Source organism: Columba livia, chromosome 1 (assembly GCF_036013475.1).
Source record: "Columba livia isolate bColLiv1 breed racing homer chromosome 1, bColLiv1.pat.W.v2, whole genome shotgun sequence".
NCBI lineage: Eukaryota > Metazoa > Chordata > Aves > Columbiformes > Columbidae > Columba > Columba livia.
This window is the reverse complement of record NC_088602.1, coordinates 141,025,491-141,047,675: the sequence shown is the minus strand read 5'-3', so window position 1 is coordinate 141,047,675 and position 22,185 is coordinate 141,025,491. Positions and strand designations below refer to the sequence as shown.

Below are 22,185 nucleotides of genomic sequence, written 5' to 3'. Positions count from 1 at the left end.
AAAAGTTCTAGGTGGGAGGTAGTGAGAAGCAGACACACACCACTTGAACTTATTTGCCAGCTATCTTCCCAGAGGTGTTAGCGAGGTGGCTATCACCCATAATTGGACTTAAGACTTTCCATACGCCCAGTTAAGAATCCCCTGAGCTTTTCCAGTCTCAACTCAACCAGTTTGACTTCAGAATTAATTGACATTGATTTAGGAGTTGGTTTTCCAAGGTGTTGAATGCACGCCACAGATTTTAGCTGAAATTCTCAGTGCTCAGCCTTTCTCAATATCAGATCCTTCCTGTTTAAAAGAACAAAAAGCAGATTTGAAGTTTATTGAAGCCAGACCCATACACTCAAAGGAAGGTTTATTAGCCCCCTAAGTGATTCTGTAAGTTAATATGTCTTTATTAGCTGGCTCTTTTCAACCTAGCAAGTGTTGTGGAATAGGCCACTATAAATTACATAAGCTTTATTTGAACTGGCTTCTAGTAAAACATAACACACCTACTGGAAGATTGTTATATAAATCTCACCTTCTGGTGAGCAGTCTGAACTAAAACACAGATTTATTCTACATTACTGCTAACACACACAAAGTCTCCTTTCAGTTTTCTCAAGAAACCGATCTCTGGATAAAATTAAGAAGTGACATAGACAGCAGTAATTCCTTGGTGTTCAGCATCGCAACCATTTTAGACCTGCTCTTCATTTGGTTGTATGTTTGCAAGGGAAAAGGAGGTGGGGGGAAATACATTACATCACCAAATAATTTAATTTGTCCTCATCTCATGCCTGGTCAGACATTATCTTTTTCACTGCACGTACAAGTAAGAGCAAGAGACACTTTTGTTTCCATGGTTTGTGGAGGAGGGACTCATCAAGGACTTTGATGTTTTTGAGGCTATGTAGAATTAGACAGCAGAGGCCACAAATGGATGGATGTAATTACCCATCTTAATTCCAAAGGCACCACAGCACTTCTCTTCATCCCTGGAGATTTACCATCTCCACTGCCATACCTACCCTGCAGAGTTTCTCTCTGTATTGATCCAAATACTGGAAGGAAAACCATTAAGTGATATCCAGAGTTAGCAAGACTTCAGATTAATTGCCAGTTACCTGTAAATGCAGCAGGAGTCGCCCCGAGTTTCTCATTAACTCACAGCACTGCTGGGAGCTGATCTGCTGTCAGGCTTTCTGCAGGCTCTGAAACAGCTCTCGCCATGCTGTTGAATTGGTCCGTCTTATTAATCCAGGGCATCTTCCTTAGAATGAAGCCCGAAGGTTGTAATCTTTTCCACTTACGAGGGATGTTGGGGATGTGGCCCTTGGCCCAAGTCTATGGCAGAAAGCATTGAGTTTTCAGAGCTAAACCTTGCAGAATCTTAGCACACCAGCAGAAGGCAGCCACCACTTCAGTACAAGCCAGAAAGCAGTCAGTCAGATGGACAAACAAACAGCTGATTCAAAATATTTCAAGGGAGGGCAGCACAAGTTGGCTCTTCAGAAATTGCTCTTGAACCTATAATAGCACCTCTGTAGGTCCCACCAGGGAGCTCCAGTCCTGGGTGAGATGACAGACATGCTGCCTTCCCACCACCCCTCCACATCACCGCTCATCGCCCCCACACAGGAGCTGCCACCCACATATCCCAACACTACTACTGGCCAGCTTCTGACAGCCAAACAGTGTTTTTGGTGGCCAGGTTCCTAGTCGTGTCTTCAAAGTCCGCTTCCCGCTTGTTGATCATGTCAACTGTCGCAAGAAATTCGTATCAAGGTAACAAAGCATTTGGAGTTTCCTCTTCAAGGGAAAGCTGTGTTAATAACAGGCACATTTGTTTTGTTGATAAGACTTATTTCATCCAAAGAGCATGATTCAGAAAAAATGCAGGGTGAATGCAAGCAATCACAAGAGGCCATTCATCATTCTGCCTACGTTTTGTTTTTTTGTTAATACATCCACACAACTGCAACTGTGCTCATTCCATGAGAGAGAAGTTCAGGGGATTAAAACAGACAACCTTTAACCTTGTTCTCCAGCTGTCAGTCAGCCTTTTTTATCTGCCAGCATGTGTAGACAATATCACTCCATTAATAATTCCACCCCTTTAGTGGTACTGGATTGAAATGCTGTCAATATTAAGTGGCGACTGCAAAAAGACACAAGATCACGTAAATCCAGAAAGCTGAAGTAGTTAATTGGTTGTTTCTCAAACACTCACAGCAGTCCACTTTGGTTCCATTGGTATACTAGTAATTAAAAAGCTAATTGCTCGTTTATTTCAGAAGGTGAGAAACCCTAAGAATAAAGTCATGAGAAATGCAGCTTGGTGAAGAGAGAATGGTGATGCTCTCTGTTCTCATTGATAGATCCCTGCACTGTAACCGAGATATCACCTTGTGAAGGTTTACACAAACACTCATCACAAGAGTAATTAGCTGATCAGAAATCTTGGCGATGCTTCCTTCCACTTTGTCTGCCTGAGATCCCAGAGAGGATTCTAGGTTTAAATGGAAAACTGTTATTCTGTTTACTCTGATGAAACCTCTTCTGGTTTAAGTTCATGAGGTAAAGGCTTTGGGGTCAAAATTTTCTCTCACATATGAATTACCCCCTTATCTTCAGAGAGTGTTTCAGGTATGCAGATCCAAGCTGAACTTAACCTTTTATTTGAAAATACTGTCACCGGTGAAAATGCCGGGCAACCTGGAATTTTACAGAAATATCAGTAACAGAATAATCCAAACCTCGATGTGTGGAGTGAAAGAAGGCTTGCAACTTGGTGAGTAGCAAAACTGCTTCAACACATGCCAAACATCTACAACGAGGCAATGTTGCCATTGCCTTTTGCTAACAGCCTTGTCTTGCCTTTCTCCTGATCATACAGCTAAACACAACACCTGAACAAGCTAAAAACTGCTGTGGGGTGAGCTGATATCAGCACTGCTCCTGCTAGGCTGTGTGGAGAAACAAGTGGGTCCTGAGCTACAAAGCTACTAAGAGCTTGCGATGCAGAAGGGGTATTTGCACTGATGTTACCCAGAGCTTAAAATGCAGAAGGGGTGTTCAGTGTGAGCTGCTGGGTGTGGTACAGTGTGTGTGTGTGTGTGTGTGTAGGCAGAGAGAAGCCGCTGAATAACTCATGTTTTTATGCAGTCCTCTGGAAAAGGAACACTTGCTAGATTTTGAAAATAGTGTCCAGACCACTTAGGAAAGAAAGGAGATTCACAGAAGACACTTTTCTTTTTTCTGTAGGGAAAAATGAATGCAGACCGCAAAGTGGGAGATTTCAATGTACTGATTAGGGGAGAGGAATGAAAATGCCCCGAAATTCAAAACAGAAAACACTGACCTAGCAACACAGCAGAATCTATTATATGTTTCATAGGGAGTAGGAAAGAATTGTTCTTACACCAGAGGATGCCACATAAGGAGATAGTGAGGCTGGAGAACATTGCTGGTATGCTCTGCCATAGGAATATGCAGCATTGCTGTTGCCAGCACCATATAACTTGATCAAAATGTGTTTTGAAAGTTGCAATGAAAAAGAAGGTATGGAAAAAGATCACCTTTCATAGCGAGCTATTTCTATTCACATTGAACACCCCCATCTCATCAAACCACGTTTTACAATCCACTTGTAGTCTTTCGCTCAAAAACTCATTTCATCATCAGAATACCTGTCACAGCTGCAGCACAGTTAAGAATGTCACCATTACTCACCCTAACAGACTGAGATCAAATGCAATAATTGCTTGAAGCAGCAGCTAGTGTTAGTAGCACTGATACACCACTAGTGAGCTTCAGGCAGACACACAAAAAAGCAGGGCTAATCTTGCATGAGCTATGGAAGCAAAATTTCCACCTCCCAAAAGCTTTTTACAGAGGAAAATAAAAACCTGAAAGTCAGTTGTTTAGGTTTTTTAATTCTTTTTTTTAATGAAGTGTTGTTGAAAAGCATTAGCTGATCAATGACAGCATTTTCTAGTTACAATGTAAAGTGCATAAGATAAAGAAAATACAAATAATAGTATAAATAATGTGAAGGAACAGCCTTTGCAGAAATTGCTTAAGGTGATGGCTATAACTGACACTACAAATTCTACTTCTATATCTACATATACAAATGTATACATTCAATAAATACAGCATCAGTTGAATTTTAGTCCACTGATGCGCTATACAGTATGAGACACCTCAAATTTTACCGCAGATTAGAGGCACCTGTTTACTCATACAAATCCACAACAGGCTCATACAAGAAATTCAGTTATTGTCATAACTTAGAGAGAAATCAATGCTAAGTGGCACTAACAGCAGGACACTCAACTTCTCACCTACTGCAGGGATTTCTACATCACCCAATCCTCTGTCACTCATACCGTAACTCTTTAAGTACAATGAGAAGGAGTAGGGTCCTTATTTCATTTTTTCCTCTTGATTTACATTTTTAAGCTAGTCTCAAACATTTGGCCCACACTTGGTCCTTTTATTAACAGTCATTTTACAGCTAATTATAGATATTATAATTTCTCGGAAAGTAGTAAACAGACCTGTGATGCCAAATCTTCTCCATTTCTTCATGGGATGCCAGGATGAACTAGATTAATTATTGATGTAGATTAATCTTCATCCTTAAAATACAGAAGTGGATAAAAGCAAAAACAAGTCAGTCACAGGGACTCTCCCTAAGCGAGTCCTGGTTTCAACTGTTGAGAAAAGCTTTTTGAAATGTATCTAATACATTAAAAAGAACCACAGCCAAACACTTCTGATAGAAGTCTTTTGAAAAGCACTTAATAGAATGCAGGTTCTTGGGCAAACACTTGTTATTATCAGATTACAGAAGCTGACCATGATTTAAGTTTTTTTGGTTGGTTGTTTTTACCACATATAATCACAAGATGGTCTCAGTTAAGTGAGAAGCCTGTCAAATATATCCACTTTATTTTTCAGGATTCTATGCCCCAGGCACAGATTTGGGATTAAAAAGATAAGATTTATTACATCTTGTCAAGTTTTTCACTATCTGGTAAATCCTTGCATTAAATTCTCCAAAAGCATTAGTACAACTGTGCAGTGCTTACTCCATCAGCATCATTATGGTTGGACTTGAGGATCTCAAGGGTCTCTTCCAACCAAAATGAGTCTATGATCAACTGAGTTCTACCTTACTACACCTTATTTTAGCGGAGTCCTAGCACTGTTACGAACATCAGATGCTATAGACAGCATTTTTTGAAGACTCTGCCTAGTTTCCAAACGATACCCACTTTTACCTGGGTAAATGGTTCTAGCTGACCATTAGATATCCATGGCAAGTGGGAAAACGAAGCATTTCCAGGCTTATTTCCTTTCTTCAGTGCTTGTGAGAACCAGCTGCACACACTCACTGCAGGAGAAACGTGTGGAAGGCTGTGCCCAGCTTACACAAAGAGAGGATAAACCATCCTCCATTATTTAAGGTACTAGATGAGACCCCTAGCTGGTTGCATCACTTCTGGGAGCCCCCTCAATGTGGACGAAGACTTAACAGCAGAGTATCAAATGAGCATGAATTACAAACATTTCTGTTGGTTTTCAAGAGAAACTACTACACTTCAAACTCCAAAATAGATGTACCTCTGGGAGTCCTTTAAGCCCAGAACATTTATAACATAGCATAGTCTGCAACACAATGGAAGCCAAAGAACCTTATCCACTTAATGATTGTTACCAGGAATCCTGCTTTTCATTATGAACTACAGCATCTAGAGAATGTTGGAAGAGTCCAGTTAGAATCTCTTAAATTTTGGATTGCAGGACAAATGCAGAAACAGTTTAAGATGATGGAGGCTGCAACATGCCTCCTGCCCCATTTGCACGAAGCACAAAATACCTGTTAAAACATGGATGCCACTATTTGTGCCTCAGAACTGGTTTGCCAAACACAATCCTGTGATGCCAACTGCTGGCTAAGCCAGAGGGCAGGAGGCATTGGGATGAGGAACAGATGAAAACTCTTACCCGTCACAACGAGAAATTCCAGCTCCTCATTTCCCTTATAAAAGAAAACTTAACTCCTGAGAAGTTTCTTGTTTGGTATCACAGAAAGGGAAAAAGAAAGAGCAGAGGGAAGAGATCAAATGGTGTATTTGTGGTGCAATCAGAGCTGCATTTGTCGCATAACCTAGTGTGGAGTGGAGCTGTTCTGGTCATGCATACTGTAACTCCTCTACATGTTTTCTACAGCACTGATTCATAAAAGACACTTAAATATACACATAACCGTTGAAATACATGTTTAATTACAATACATAGTTTACATTTTAAACTAGACTGTGTAAGTCTAATTCTGACCAAAAATAATTCATTAAACTTATGGCATGATGATGTTACAAAACACAACTGCAAGGTTCACAGAGTACAGTTCTGGGCATCTGATCTAGGGTTTTTTTTTTCCTCCAGAGAATGCAGAAAAAGGACAGACAAGCATTCAACATAAGCAAAAATCCCCAAACTTATGGGTTGGCTTTGTTGCCAACTTTCAGGACAAACTGCAGTTCAGAGCTTAAAATACAGGGTGTGCAGTGGAACCTTCATATCATCCCCATCTCTGCTTCAGTGTTACTTAACCTTTCCTAATATGCAACATTTCTAGCAATTGCTAACTAAGGACATGTGTGGACAGCCTAGAGAATAAACTTAAAACCGTGCCTTAAGGATTAATATATGAGCGCTCAGAATGGAATTCTGAAAAGACCTGTGCTGTACACTGAAATACAGCCCTTTATAATTTTCAGTGCTTTCAACTAATCCTGAATTGCAATAACACTAAACAGACCCAATTAGTTCAATAAAAAGGCAACATTCAGTCTCGCAAAGTCATTCATTATAATATTTATTCTATGTAACAAAGAAGAAAACATGATTAAAAAAATATTCCATGCATTTCATAAAATACAGAGAAACATTGTCACAAACAAAACAGAGAATAAGCAAGCAAAACCCCCACTGAAAATCCCAAGAGCTCCACTCTCCTCATTGCATCATATAAATGCAAAAACTGCTCATACAGGAGAAAGAGCGGTCTAAGGAAAGTGGCAGGTTATCTGTCAATATCTGGGATGAGTAAGTCAGCCCACAAGACTTCTGCCATCATCTCTCATCATAAAACCAAACTGACACAACCTGTTCTTGCTACCAGTTCTTGGCGTTATCCCTGCCTGGGAAGCCGGGATAGCACAGCAGAATTCATGTTAAGTTGCAGGCTAGAAAGATACCAGGGCCCAAAGTGTAGGTAGATAAAGACAGCAGGGCACAACGGGTTGGAGGAACCTGCAGTTGTTCCACGGCTGGAAGCAAGGTGGAAGGATATCCTTTGACTGTCTTACCAGGAGCATGGGCGATGGGAAATACATCTTGCAAAAGTAGTTATGGGCAGAAGCAGGGAATAGATCTAGTACCTCTCCTTACGAGTCCCAGTAACGTAAAAGATGTGTTATATTATAAAAGGATACTGAAAGCAACATCTTTCAGGTTAGAAATTACATTACTATAAACCTTCTTACTCAAAGCTTTTGATCCAGTTCCTTCTCCTTGACCTACAGTACTCTATTCTGTTTTAGCAAAGCTGTTACGAGATTCTCCTCTCGCTTTTGTTTTACAGAACCTCTCAGACTCCCACAACGCAACTACTGACCGCAAAGGCAGCCTAATAACAAAACCTGCCCCCATCTCTTATTGGGAATGCCCAAAAGCTGTCATAGCTGTATTTGGGGAGGGTGGTTTAGAGAAAGGAAGAACAAGGCTCTGCTTACACAAACACCTGTTACCCCAAAACCCCACTCCACACAGGCTTAGGAACACCACAATCAAAGAGTTTCATGTGAGGAGTAGCAAAGAGAAGACAGCGGACTGGGATCCTTCCCCCTGCACCTGGGGATGCATCCACTTCTCTGACAACAGCGTTCTTCTGCCCGCTACCAAGCTATCGCTGCTGCAGTGCGGAAGGTTCTGCATTGGCCTCCTGTGAATGATGCACCATGGGGGAAGATTGTTACAGTTAAAAATGTGGTTTTCACGTTGTTTCTTAAAAATACAAAGTCAGGAATTTATTTATTTTTTTAAAACTTACAGTAAAGTGTAATTTAACCTGTAGCATGAAATATTTCAAAATTAGAAGATGTGAAAGATAGAATTGCCCATGCTACACCCTGTGCTCTTTTGCATGTATGTATCAAGAATATGACACTATATCATGTGATCTTTTCACCTTTCAATCCCCAGAAGAACTTTATTTCATTCCTTGCACAAGCACAAATGAGGCAGAAAGAAGACTCTATAGGAAATCCCAATTTCAGCATTTCTAATATTTGAGCACTTGCAGCTAGAATCATGTTCTCTTGATGGAGTTTTTGAAATTCAATTATGTTTTATGTGCTCCATTTACCTTGCATTAGGAAAACAGAAAATGCTGTAAAAAATGAAGGTCTCAGGTCTTCACAGGTCTCAACAGGCCTTGGTGAAACACAAAGATTGAGTCTTCTTTTAAAATAACTGCCCAGCTTCCTAGCTAGTGTAATTTCTGTGTTGACCATGTAAACATTACACAGAGTCTTTGTACCACCCACTAAGCCCTTTGCTTCAATCAACTATTTGTGCCCAAAGCACATCCTTATGTTTCTTCCCACACCACAGCCATCCTCCTACACCACAAAAGATGTAACAAAATAGGAATTAATCATAGGCTGGATACTCACAGGGATTGCTGCTGTTTGCTTCTGTCTTCCCAGCCTTGGCAAGTTTGGCTGAGTTCTGCTGTGCTTTGCCTTGCTCCTCCCCAGTTAGCAGAGCTTTTATTTCAGAGGGGATTTTCCCTTGGTCCATCGCCATGCACCACTGCTTGTACTGAAATATGCAAACACATTAGGCATTAGCAAACTGCCAGGATCACATTAGCAGACAAAACAAAGCTGTAATCTCTACCTTCCAGTATATTCATTTAAGGTTTGAATTTACTGGGCTGAAGCCTCTTACAAAACTGTAGAGCACTAATGAGCTAAGCACGTGTCCGTGGTTGCATACCTGGCCTCAGTAAATCCTGCTTCAGTCAATAAACTGCTACTCAGTGGCAGTACTAGACACAATACTGTAATTATTAAACAACATGGAACACTTTGTGCATTTTCTCGCTGCTGGCATGCCAGAATACCGTTCCAGTTCATGGCCTATTAAAACCAAATATTTCCCATGACTCTGGGGCTGATCAACTATTAAGAGGTCCTTTCTGATTGTGCAAGGCACGGTTACAGCGCATGTGCCTTATTCCTAGTTCCCTCATCTTAAATTCTTCTTGCCAAGCCCTGAAGCATGCTGAAAAACCTGTGGTCAGTTGGCTGACTTTCCACCCAATCCTAACCCTATTCATTTGTGGTGATGAGCCCTGCCTGTTCCAACAAACCTAACACAAGGTCAAGGAAACATCCTCATCTCCAATGAAATCTTAAAGGTATCTCAATATCACTGAGTAGCTGAGTGTCTATATGTCCAGATGAAACACTCTCTTTGGTTAATGAAGCTTGTTTGGCCAAAATACTCATCCATGCTGGGAAACCGGACAGCTGTGAAACCATCTATACAGAGAGCACGCTGCAAGAATCAACCACCCCAACAGAGACAAAGGTCTGCGGGAAAAAATGACACACTGTGGCTATATGTTGCACATCTCTTTCCACTCCCTGCCTCTTTCTACCTCTGTCAGAGGTTTTCCAAAACCAACATTTCAAAGACAGACTCATACGCAATGGCACTTGGTTTGCTTCCAGTTCAAAACCAGCAGACAACTTATGACATGAGGTTCATATTCAACACACAGAGTAGGCAAACAGCTGAATGCATCTGTTACTGATGTTTTGATACCTTCTGACCAGCCAAATCCCACTCTCTGTCACAGTGATTTCAAGAAGAAATGTCCACAAGGACAGGTCCCAAATAAAACTGAGGGTTAGCTTAAATGATAGTTTCTTACCATTTCAAGCTCTTCTCTGAGAGCACAGATGGCTCGCTCTCTGCTTGAAACCAGCTCTTCCAGGTACTGGTACCTCAGCTTCTTCCTGGCTCTGCACTCTCTTGCACTCTGACGACTTCTTTCGAGTTTTGCCTTCAAGTCTATTTTGGCTGGTTTACGCCCTCGCTTGCCTGGTTTCTTCACCTTGCCTCCAACCACCTGGAAAGGAAGGGTACAGTAAAGATCCTGTTCTGCAAAGGTAATGCTGTGACCATATCACTGTGCCTACTACATGTTTCAAGTAGGAAATTTTGCATACACTTTCACTGATTCAGGAGCAACAGATGAAATAAGTGGGCTGATGTCTGAAGCCTTCAGTGACACCATCAAAAACAAAAGGGAGAGATATGATTTCATAGTGAAGTCAGTGCTTAAGCAGTTGTGTTGTAAATGCTACTAATCTGATTTGGAAGAGCTCCACAGACTGGCTGAGATTGGCAGGGACCTCTGGCAGGTCATCTGGTCCAACCCCCCTGTGCAAGCAGGACCACCTAGAGCTTGTTGCCCAGAACCATGTCCAGATGGCTTTTGAATACCTCCAAGGATGTAGACTTCACAACCTTTCTGGGCAACCTTTGTAAGCGCTCAGCCACCCTCACAGGAAAAGAGAGTTTTCTGATGTTCAAACAGACCCTCCTGTCTTCTAGTTTGTACCCACTGCCTCTGCTCCGGGCACTGGGCACCACTGAAGCGACAATGTGTCCATGTGCTTTATACCCTTCAGGTATTTGAACACACTGATGGGGTCCCCTGAGCCTTCTCTTCTCCAGGCTAGATGGTCCCAGCCTTCTCAGCCTTTCTTTATAGGAGAGATTCTCCAGTCCCTTCCTCATCTTAGTAGCCTTTTGTTGGACTCTCTCCAGAGCCTCCATTTCTCTCTTGTACTGGGGAGCCCCAAACCACACACACTACTTCAGACATCTGGGAAGATATCTGGGACATTGAGGAGACAGACATGATAGTCAACTTGAAGTGAAACTGCTTTAATATTACCAACAAACCCTGCCCAGATACTTGTCAGCTCTAGAAATATTACGTTCTGGAGATTAACACTTTAATTTGGAAGGAAAAAAATATTCATTTATATCAGTATAATCTAAAACTTCATTTTGCTACAATCAACGACCACAATTTCAAGCTACTCTAAAGATGAAACTTGTCAGAATTATTCACTAGCCGTCTGAGCTTCCTCAGTCCCAATTGCTTTCAAAGGAATCTTCTGAGGATTTTTACTAAACAGGGAAGTCAGTTACACCTGTGCTGCCTCACTTCCAGTTGTACTTAACCACGCTGGCCATATTTACCTTCAAAACATTATTACACAGCCTGGAAAATTGTCTCCTCGTGCTTTCTCATACAACTAATCCCAGCATTCAACTCTCCCAGTGCCTAATTTAGATCTTCCTTGCAGAAATGTAACCCCCCAGTTTCTTGTCCTATGGAGCACAGATTTGTTTCTCAATCATTTCCCCCTCTTCTTTATGGCTCCTTTTTTACAGGTCTGAAAGCTTCTCTTGTTATGAATAAATAGAGTAGTTTCCTTAATGTTTATTCTGTGCTTCCCCACCCAAATATTTTACTCTCAACACAAGAGCATGGCACATGAAAAGTCTTAAATACGGTATGAAACTTCGTACACTGCCCATCGGGTAGTATCACCCTGTAAGCATTACATCAGCCACACACCCTCTGAAGTGAGGATTTCTCTTTATTTGCATTCTGACCACACTGTTTGAATGGAGGGGGTGTGGAGAAACACACCTAACACACACACCTACGTAAAAGAATTTCACTGCTGGCTCAGGGTGTCACCATACTGTGTATGGTACATTTTGTCTAATAGGCAGTGTTCAAAATACCAGAGTTCGTCGCTAAAAAGGCACTTTTTACTGTGTGATGCTACAAAATAAGTTGGCTTTGACATTCAAAGAAGTCACTTGTACCACAAGCTTAGTAGGCTTCAATAAAAACAATAACATAGTGAACTGATGGGCTAGAATTAAAAAAAAAAAATAGATTATACAATTGAGTCTATTCTTTCTTTGGAAAGTGAGTCAACAATCACATGCCAACACAATCCTACCCTCTCTGTACTGCCTCTCCTAATTTATTCACGAGTAGCTGCCTACCATAAGCAAATGGAGGAACAGAAAGTACTTAATGAACATCTAGTGATAATGAAACAAACATGACACATTTAGAAAAGCAAAGGAAAAAAAAAAAAATCAATCTCTTTTACATTTGAACTGCTGGATACAGCTTGAATAATTCCACCAAGGTGTTCTCCTTAAGATCTTCTTGTTCAGATGCTATCTTCACTGAAGCAGTATAAAACTAACCAGCCACAGCCAAGGGGGAAAGAATCTCCAAAGAAAGGAAAGCGACTGTCCCCTTTCAGGGGTGACAAGCATGGCTCCCTCCTCTCACAGAACCACACTCCTGTGTCTGCGTGGTGTGATTTATACTCCTGGCTCAGTAGGAGTTAGAAACACACATGGTCTTCCCAGGAGGGGCTGTAGGCACTCACAATTTGCTATCTACTGTTACTTGCACTTGAAAGATTTCTAGATATTCCGTTATCCACTACATCCAAAGTACTTCTGTTCTCAAAGACTTTGAGGCTTTTCTGTGCCATTGCAAGGCAGTTCAAAGTAAATCTTCGAATTCAAGAGCTAGATAAGCTCTTGTAGAGACATACACTCCAGCTCTCTTTAAAAAAACCCTTTACCACTCAAGAGTTCTGACCCTCTAGAAGAGTGGGCTAGCACTGTGGGTCAGAGCCCCAGCACACCGCATACCAAACAAAATAATAACTCAAGTCCTAGACCTGCACAGGAGCACGTCACAGCCATGCCCTTGCACCAGAACGTCAGGCAGCTGAATAGTTACTACCAGGCTGTTTCTCACAACAAGCGCGTTAAAGCTTCTTGCAAATAGCACCCAAGTTTTCCAAAGGCAGCACCTTGGGCAGGCACCGGCAATGAAAAATACCCACAAGCAGCACAGCTTCACACCAGCTAAATCCACCCAACACCACAACCTCACAAAATAATGTTTCTTCAAGGACCTGTTATTTTAAAGCATCTTGCATATGTTTGTATGTAGCTGGTGCCTTTTTTAAGGTAGGGATCATACCACAGAACCATAGAATCATTTTGGGTTGGAAGAGACCCTCAGGATCATCAACACAGAAGATGTACAAAGGGTGAGGGAGCATGGATCTTTACATCAATAAGATATCAAGTGAGTTTGTACAAGCTCCAAGTTTAAAAGCATGTTTTTATGGACAGATCTAGAGATGTGGACATTGAACAGTTAAAGGCACTTTGTAATCTGCAAGGAAATTAGTGCAGACTGCTTTGCACACTGAAATGGCATTCTGGATCCCCTATAGTCAATTAACTGCTTTCCCTTTAGTCACCCTAGAGAGCTTTCTCTAGGCAGGTGTACTAATTGATCTCTCTCCCCCAAGATCTTTTACCAGCACAGCAGCCCTGCACACAAACTCCCTTATGGGAGGAAAAAGGCCTGTACCTCTTGGGCCATTGCTTGCCAATGCTCTAACCACTGGGACTATGGAAATAATGAAAAGCTTCCGTCCCTTTTAAGTCTGACTTTAAGCAGCAAGACCCTAATAATCTGTCTTCACAACACCCCCAAAGCCTCACACTGTCTTTGTGATTCCTGAAAAGGAGTTCACCATAAAATTAGGCATCACTCTGCACAGTTAGTTTGATAGGTGATTTAATCAAATCCTGCATCCTTAACAGGTTTTCCGCATCAATATTTAGAAGCTCCTCCTGTAACCTCAAGCAACCCAGCTGGGGAAAAAAAGGCCTGATAAACCCTCTGCCAGCATCCCACACTACTGTATCTCCCCTGGCTTCTGCTCCTGTTTGCCTACTCAGTTGCTATGCTGATGTGACAGAAAGAAGACAAAGCAGAAGTGCTAGTTGATGTTGAATGTGGCAGCAGACCAAGAGAAAACAAGAAAGAGAACTTTTTTTTTTTAATGACCTTTGTATTCCTCTGGAGTTTATAAAGGGATGGGATCTATTAGGATTCAGCAGTAGGCATTTGGTTTTTTTCACGGAGTCATGTGCAATCAAGACCCAGAACAACATTAATCATAAAATTTGTCATAGAAATATTAATGACGCACATTTGTGAGAAATCTGACCAAGGGCCTATTTTCAGTTCACTCAGACTTCAGAAAACAGAAAAATATAACTTACTCCCTTTTTAACATACTACTCAGATCATAACATCATTCATGCATGGCATCAGTGTTCAGGTACAAAATTATTTCAGATGGAATTCAAAACAGCTTCCATTACTTTCCCGGATATAAAAGAAGCCCTCAGACTTCTGGATTGTTTTTATATCTATCTCTCCCCACTCAAAAGGGATTTAGCAGACCTCTACAGAGGCACTGCCAGACTGCATCATGAAGGGGTCTCCTCCTTTGGAAGGTCACACATACCTAATACTGCCACTGGCATTCACAACCCCAAGGAACTGAGCCTCTCAGATAGAAAACTGTGATAACACTAGCCTCACCATGACATCTGCAGGTTTTGGACTGTTTGGCAGATTAAAATGTGAAGCACTGTTCAGCACTGCTGATCAGCAGGGCTGACCACATTGACCAGTTCAGTATCTGCCAGCAGCTCTCAGCTCACTCACAGATAAATAGCTCTTAAGTGCTCCATGAACTGGTACCTGAGATCCAGCTCGGGAAATCGTCTTCAGTGGACTCTTGTTTGTGTTAGAGGCTGAAGGCACATGGCTGAAGGATTTAATTCAGCACAGAGCTGATGATCATCTACAGAATTTATATAAAACTATAAAAATGATTTGCAAGAAATAAAAACAAACTTAAGCACCGCATTCATTATAGTAGAGGGGAGAGGAACCTATTTATGCTTGCAAACATTTTCTAAAAATCAGTAATCAAATTAACTTTATGAGATTTGTGATTAACTTATCTGCTAAGTCACAGAATACCATTCACAGTAACGGTATAAAACCCAGCTAGAAAGTACGCTGGTTATTCCTCCACTGCATGACATTTTAGATGCTTAACACAGATTATTTAGTTAACTTTCACTGGCAGACAAAATGCGTCCACTAATGATGCAAAAGTGTAAGGTGCTATTTAGTAAGCAAACACTTGGCAAGTCTTAAGCAGATTTGTCAACAGCAATTAATCCTAAAAATTAATCATTTCTTCAAAATACATCACTCGTTCATGTTTTGACTCAGCTAAGCATATTTTTGAAGAAAAACATATTTCATCTAACTTTTTTGAAACTAAAGCTATCTTTTCCTTACAAGACAAGAATATTTACAATGAAAGAGGGCAACCCCAACCTTTTTTGTCATTGTTGGCTTGGTTTTTGTTTGCTTGCTTTTAATTTCACTGGAATAACAAAAAAGTGAAATAATGTTAAGATTTCTTTAACTTCTCATGTCTACTTATAAACTGAGAAGTTAACTACATAAGTATTGACAGTGAACCCTATAAAAACTTCTATAATTAATACAAAAGATTGCAGTTAGCTGCATAGAACTGTATTTTGACAGCTAGCAAGAAGTTAGCAACTAACACAAATGTGAAAAATACTTCTTACCCTAGTATAAAACCCTTCTCCCCAATGTATATAATAAATACATAATCGGTTATATGTAGTTCTGTAACCAAGTAATTTCACCTATGGAGTCTGAAATCATAGTGAAAGAATTTCTCCTTTTTCCTCTGTCTAAATACTCCAGAGGTACATAAGTGTTATTTTAACAGAGATTATTTGCCAAGGAACAGCTACATCACTAAACTCTTTCCCTTACACAACCAACAGCTCAAACCACAGCAGGGAGAAGTGAGACCAGCATCTGAACAAGCCCCAGTTTCAGAGCAGCTCTTTAGGAGAAAGAAGAGGTCTTATTTTGGGTTTGGTTCAGGTTTTTTTGTGTGTATAATTTTAGCACATCCTTTAAAACTGGAACATGAAAGTTTTCTAGATCTGACGTTCAGATATTCTACTTCTACCTCTATTTCTTAGTATTTCCTTCATGTTTTGGGAAATACATTAACAGGAACCATTTTTCGATTGCTCTCTTAAACCAGGTAAGGCTAAATTATAGTGCACAAATTAGGGAAAACATGACAGGCCACAAGCCCAATTCTAAATTCTTTACATCACGTAGATGAAAATGCTGAGCCTGGGTGTATGCAGCTATAGAATGGTTACATCACTACTAAAATAATTTAGTTATCTGGGTTTTTACAAGGAAATTCCTTTCACAGTCACACTCAATCAATTCACAGGTAAGACTCTCCAATCACACAGGCCAAACCTCTCAATAAGGAGGAAACCATGACTCAGTGGAACTTTTGGAAGATTTCAAGGACACACTGGCTCAAGCTGCAAGACCGCGCTATAAAATTAGATATAAATAATGTTTGCCTCACCCTGACACAGAAACACGCAACAGGAAGAGCCCTCCCAAGGGAAACAGGATCTCTTGCATGGAGCCACCGAATCTTCCTTTCAGAGCAGCAGGCACTCACTGACTAATATCAGCTTTTTTCAGTAGAAGATATGAGGATTCAATGTCGCCCAAGATTATTACCTAACGAAAGACCTGCTGAGGTAACAAAGACCTTCAAAGTTGTCCTTGGGTACAGGCACATCCAGTAGTTCTTGGCAGGACCCTTTTCAATGCCGCTGTCCTCACACGTGTCTCAGCGGTAAGTATGAAATAAAAACATACTAGGAAACCATACTTGAGACTGGAGATAGGAAGATGTCCTGGTTTTGTTAAAAACAAGTTTCTCTTTCAGTGAATTTTGCCTGTCAGCTAAAGCCTTCATATTAACTGCATTTTCCTGGAGAACCAGACACATGTTTTGGTAAACCTAGCAATGGAATGCAAACTTATTGATAAGCACGGATGGACATCTCATGAGAGGGGCTACAAGAAACAAGTGACCAAGAAACTGACCAACTGTGTATAACATTCCATTCACCTGAATGCTTCATATAAAAGTGGGAGATCACGAGGATCTCACCCCTTTTTTTCCCTTTTTGCCTTTGCTTTTTCCCTTCTGCTTATGGCCGACATTAGGAGAGGACCTTGCTAGTTGTCCCTGTGAACTGAGGCCTAGTGACAGACTGAATCCAGCTCCGGTTGGCTGCAGAGTCCAATCCAGGACTTTGGTTGTCGGCTCTGCAGTTGCTGAGACTTTCAAGATTGGTTTTGTATATTTTGTATTTGTATTATTTTCTCTATTCTGTATTAGTAAAACATTGTTAATTTTTCCAACTCTCTTCTCTGTCCTTCTTTTCCTCCTGATCGCCTGTCCTTAGTGGGAAGGGGGGAGAAGGAGGGACAAAAAAAGGGGGGGAAGAGGGGCTTAACAATACATCTGCCAGGGTTTTATTGTCACCCCGCAATCTTAACCCTCGACAGAAGAGTAAATGTTCCACTCAACATCAGTTTTTCTAAGGAAAAAGAAAAACAAGTGCAAAGACCTGTCTTACTGAGTGGGTAAAATGATTTGGTTTATTCAGTAAATGCATCCACAAATGTTTCAGAAAAAAAAGGTGCAGATTATCAGGATTCCACAAGACACAACAAGAGTTCAAAGATTTTTTTTAAAACTAAAAATCTGGAAACTATCTGTTACAAGTAAGTTCATTATGTTACATGAGAAAAGAAGTATTCTTAACACTAAAAGAAATAAAAATCAGCTAATACAAACTATATATGCCTCCAGAATTAAACCTTCTAGATCTTCTAATCTACTGCCCCAACTACATAAACTTTCAAGCGGTTCTCAGAGTTGTGAGCATTTGGTTGACTTCAGCGATGCAGATACTCCCCACCCTCCATTGTAGATTTTAGACAAAGCCTCAATAAAACCAAATAGTATGTATGTTAAATTGGCAAATCCTCACGAACCTTTCATATACTTACAATGCATTCCGTAATCCTTTATACTGCCAAATTACTGATCACTTCTCAGTTTCTTAGATTTATTCCCTAAGAAATCACATCAAGTATTTTTCTTCCCCTTTGAATTAAGGCTGATCACCACAGGCAGCATGATTTTATTTTAGTAAAATTCATGCAGGAAGAAAAACAGATGGCTTGAGAGTGGATAAGGTACCACAGGCACACAACCACCACATGACCAGTTTTAATACTGAAGCCAAGCTCAGAACTTGTATTACAAGTCAGAAGACAACTGCCTCACAGCTTAAGACCCACACCTGAGGTAGGCTATCTCTGGCACAAAACCCAGGACACTACCATAATCACCACTCCAGTGAGCTAAAATACCCAAACTCAACCGGGCATTTCAGTCATGAAACACTGCACTGAGTGGACACAGCGGTTCTTTTCTCAGCCCTCATGCTGGCCGTGCAGGTCCTACTTTAAGGGCAAACTGGTGCAAGGAGGTGGGAGAGGTGTTCCTTGTGCTTCTTCTGATGTTTTGCTCTGCTTAAACGAAAGATCTGTACCTTCAGGGATGTCACTGAGCTGTTCTCAGGAGAAGATGCAGGAAGAATCAAAGCCCCAGCACCCATTGAAAGGCTAAAACCCAAGCTCCTACCCTAGTACCTGACCATTCGCCTGTAGCTGCTATTTATCCAAGGCACAGGTATCAAACACCCGGCCCATGGACAAAATGCAGCCCACCTCCTTGTTTTACCCAGCCTGGCACTTTGTTTCCACTCAGCAGCAGCACTGAGCTCATCCCCAGGCTCCTGCCGGCGCTTGGTCACACATGCAGCGTGTGTGACACACATTACTCTGCAAGAGAGCAATGTTTGAATGAGTTTGATACACCTGCATTACAGGATTATCATTGCAATAAAGCTATGGTTAGAGAAAACACCTTTTGGGATTTCTCTGTGCACAGAACAAATGGGCCTTGCAGAAGGGAGCACAGCATAGTTTTAAAAACAACTTTTCTCTGAGGTATTTATGATTTTACCTGTGATACCAGCATTTCCCTCTTCTGCTTGTGCTAACAGGAATATTTCAAGTTGCTCAAGTAAAGCGTGGAGGAGAAGTATACTGTAATTTCTATGGTATTTCTGATTAGAAGATGTGTTCATGTGTAACAGTTTGGAGGATGAGGAGGGTCAGAGAGAAGTATTGAAAAAGCTAAAGGCTGCATAAGAGTGCCTGAATGCTTTATCCCATTTTAGTTAATATATTATTGCAGCTATTGAGTGCAAACTATTGAGTTTCCACTAGTGTTATGGAAACTGGTGAAAGTAGTGCTACTGAGTTGCCATGGAATGGAAAGAAGTCACACACCATTTCTGATTCTATTCTGAAAGCCTTTTACTTTTCTGTTGCTCTCAAAACCAGTTTCACATCTAGTAGGTTATTACAAATATTTTATTTTGTTAATTAAAACCAAATCTAGCATTCAAAAAACGGAAGACTTAAACCTGTTTGATTTAGTTTATATAGACCTTTTAAAACAGGACTGTACAAATGTAATTTTAGGATTGCCCTTTGAAGGCAACCATGAGGCTGATGTGGTCCCAGTGAAAATGAGTTTGACCCTCCTGATCTAAGGAATTTAGGGTGCTGTAAGAGTACAATCCACCACACCAGACCAGATCACTGGTCTGCATCCAGCCTTTGGCCCACATCTGGAGCTTTAAGGAGAAGCCAGAAGCACCATCCAAGTGCCGTGCTCCACTGCTCCAGCCGGCAAGGAGAAGGAAGGGGACAACTCCTCCATCCTGCCAGCAGTGACCAGAGGCCTTCCAGAGACAAAGATTGCAGAGAAGTTTACTTCAAAAGCCTTTAGCAGGAGCACTCACCTCACTCACAGCTCCCTGCCTATTAACAGGCTTTGTGGGGGTTTACATGGAATCATAGAATCGTTTCGTCTGGAAGAGACCCTCAGGATCATCGAGTCAAAACATAACCTAACTCTAGCACTAAACCATGTCACACAAAATCACAGAATGTTAGGAACTGGAAGGGACCTCAAAAGATCATCTAGTCCAATCCCCCTGCCAGAGCAGGAACACCAAATGAGGTTACACAGGAAGGTGTCCAGGCGGGTTTTGAATGTCTCCAGAGAAGGAGACTCCACAACCTCCCTGGGCAGCCTGTTCCAGTGCTCTGGCACCCTTACTGAGAAGTTTCTTCTCATACTTAAGTGGAACCTCTGGTATTCCAGTTTGTACCCATTACCCCCTGTCCCACCATTGGTTGTCACCAAGGAGAGCCCGGTTCCATCCTCATGACACTCATCCTTTACATATTTATAAACATTAATGAGGTCACCCCTCTGTCTCCTCCAAGCTAAAGAGACCCACCTCCCTCAGCCTTTCCTCATAAGGGAGATGCTCCACTCCCTTAATCATTTTTGTTGCCCTGCACTGGACTCTCTCCAGCAGTTCCCTGTCCTTCTGGAACTGAGGGGCTCAGAATTGGACACGATATTCCCTATGTCCCTAAGAACCTCGTCTAAACGGCTTTTAAATACCTCCAGGAATGGTGACTCCACCACTTCCCTGGGCAGCCTGTTCCAGTGCCTGACAACCCTTTCCGTGAAGATTTTTTTTTCCTAATATCCAACACACTTGCACACCTTTCAGAGCTTGAACCCCCCGGGCTCAGGCGCAGCAGCGCTACCCGGGCTCCCCGCACCGCCTGCCCTCGGCTCCAAACCGGCCCCAGCCCCCGGGCAGGCCCCGCAGCCCCTTACCTTGCTGTCATCCATGTGTGCCGCCAGCCCCGACCCCGCACAGCCACAGCCCCTGCGCGGGGAGCGCACCGGAGCCGCCTGCCCCCGCCCCGGCGGGTACCGACACTCACAGACCCCCAGCGCGGCCCAAAGCCGCCGCCATGACCCGCCGCCCTGTTTGTTTACAGCTGCCCGCCCCGGCACGGGGGAGCGGGGAAGTGGAGGCGGAGCGGTGCGAGCTGGGAAGAGTAGTCTTGCCCGGCCCAGCCGCCATTGGAAGCTGCCGAGGCGGCCGGAGATAACAAACTACAACTCCCAGCAGACCCTGCGCGGGCGAGCCGGGGGAGCGGTGCGGCCATTGGTCCCTGCGCCGCTGGGCGGGAGAACTACATTTCCCAGCAGGGTCCTAGGGCCTGCCCGCGGGTGGGATGTTCCCCGGTAGAGACACGCGGCTTCCGCGGCCCCAGGGCTGTCCGCACCCGTCCCCAGTTCTCAGAGGGGGCGGCTGTCGCTTCTGGCTCTCGCACAGGCCCTGTCGAGCTCTGAGCCCTAATTTAAACCCCAGTCGTTCCCGCTGCTGCTGTGACCGCCGCCAGTGTCGCCGCTGCCTCCTCCGGGTCCGAGCTCGCCGGCGGGTCCGGCCGCAGTCCTGCCCCGCAGCAGCCTCTGGGGATGGTCACAGGGCAGGCAAGGCTCCAGCTGAGCAGCTATGTAATGGCTTGAGCATTCAAAAAAAAACAAAAAAAACCCAAATATATATATAAATATGTAAGTTTTCTGCTATTGTTTGCCTTGCTTTGCCCTTTGAGTTCCTGAATCACAGAACGGTTGGGGTTGGAAGGGACCTCTGGAGCTCACCTAGTCCAACCCACCTGCTAAAGCAGGTTCACCCAGAGCAGATCACACAGGAATGTGTCCAGGCGGGTTTTGAATGTCCCCAGAGAAGGAGACTCCACAGCCTCTGGGCAGCCTGTTCCGGTGGTGACAACTGAGTCTTCTGCTCACACAGATGCAGCGTGGTGAGATCCCACACCACCCCAAGCCTAAAGCAGCAGTCCCTGCAGTCCTTTGAGAACACCAGGTTTCCTCTCCTGTTCATCTCGACACACACCAGACCAGGTTAATGCTGAGCGCTTCTGATGCAAAGCCAAGCTGTGTGCCACCCCCACCCGCAGTGGATCCCTTGAAATTCAGCCCCTCTTTACTCAAAAGACACGCGTACCCCTGCAAACAGCTCTATAAACATGGTCCATGTTTCAAGTTTGCAGCGAAACCTGAAGCCAGGCGTGTTTCATGTTGCTGCATGTTTCTTTTTATTCATGCAACTCTATTCACAAGAGTTTCCCATGACTTAATCTCTCACATGCAATTGTTAGGGCTGAAGGATTTGTCATGGGGTTTTCCCCCTGAATCACAG

General features: G+C 42.6%; 1 protein-coding gene across 4 annotated transcripts; it reads right to left on the bottom strand.

The window, feature by feature from the left end:
* Positions 1-1,311: 1,311 nt before the first annotated feature.
* On the bottom strand, positions 1,312-20,997 carry CREBL2 (cAMP responsive element binding protein like 2). 4 transcript variants are annotated; one of them, XR_010466829.1, is made up of 5 exons: positions 20,790-20,997; positions 10,004-10,201; positions 8,736-8,883; positions 4,548-4,628; positions 1,312-1,329 (listed from the first exon to the last, which is right to left on the bottom strand). XR_010466829.1 is itself a non-coding variant. In XM_065033874.1 (4 exons), coding segments are annotated over exons 1-4 (363 nt in total). In that variant the 5' UTR covers positions 20,805-20,997; the 3' UTR covers positions 3,901-4,626. The 4 variants fall into 4 exon arrangements, 3 of the variants coding, with proteins under 3 accessions (XP_064889946.1, XP_064889952.1, XP_005510553.1); XM_065033874.1 differs by lacking the exon at positions 1,312-1,329 and having other exon boundaries at positions 3,901-4,628; XM_065033880.1 differs by lacking the exons at positions 1,312-1,329; positions 4,548-4,628 and adding an exon at positions 6,858-8,064.
* Between the last annotated feature and the right edge of the window lie 1,188 nt (positions 20,998-22,185).

What these genes read in the sequence shown, in the direction of transcription:
- CREBL2 (XM_065033874.1), bottom strand. An exon ending in TCAGAGAAGAGCTTGAAATG is followed by an intron (nt 8,884 to 10,003) that starts GTAAGAAACTAT and finishes TGCATATTTCAG; the next exon opens with TACAAGCAGTGGTGCATGGC.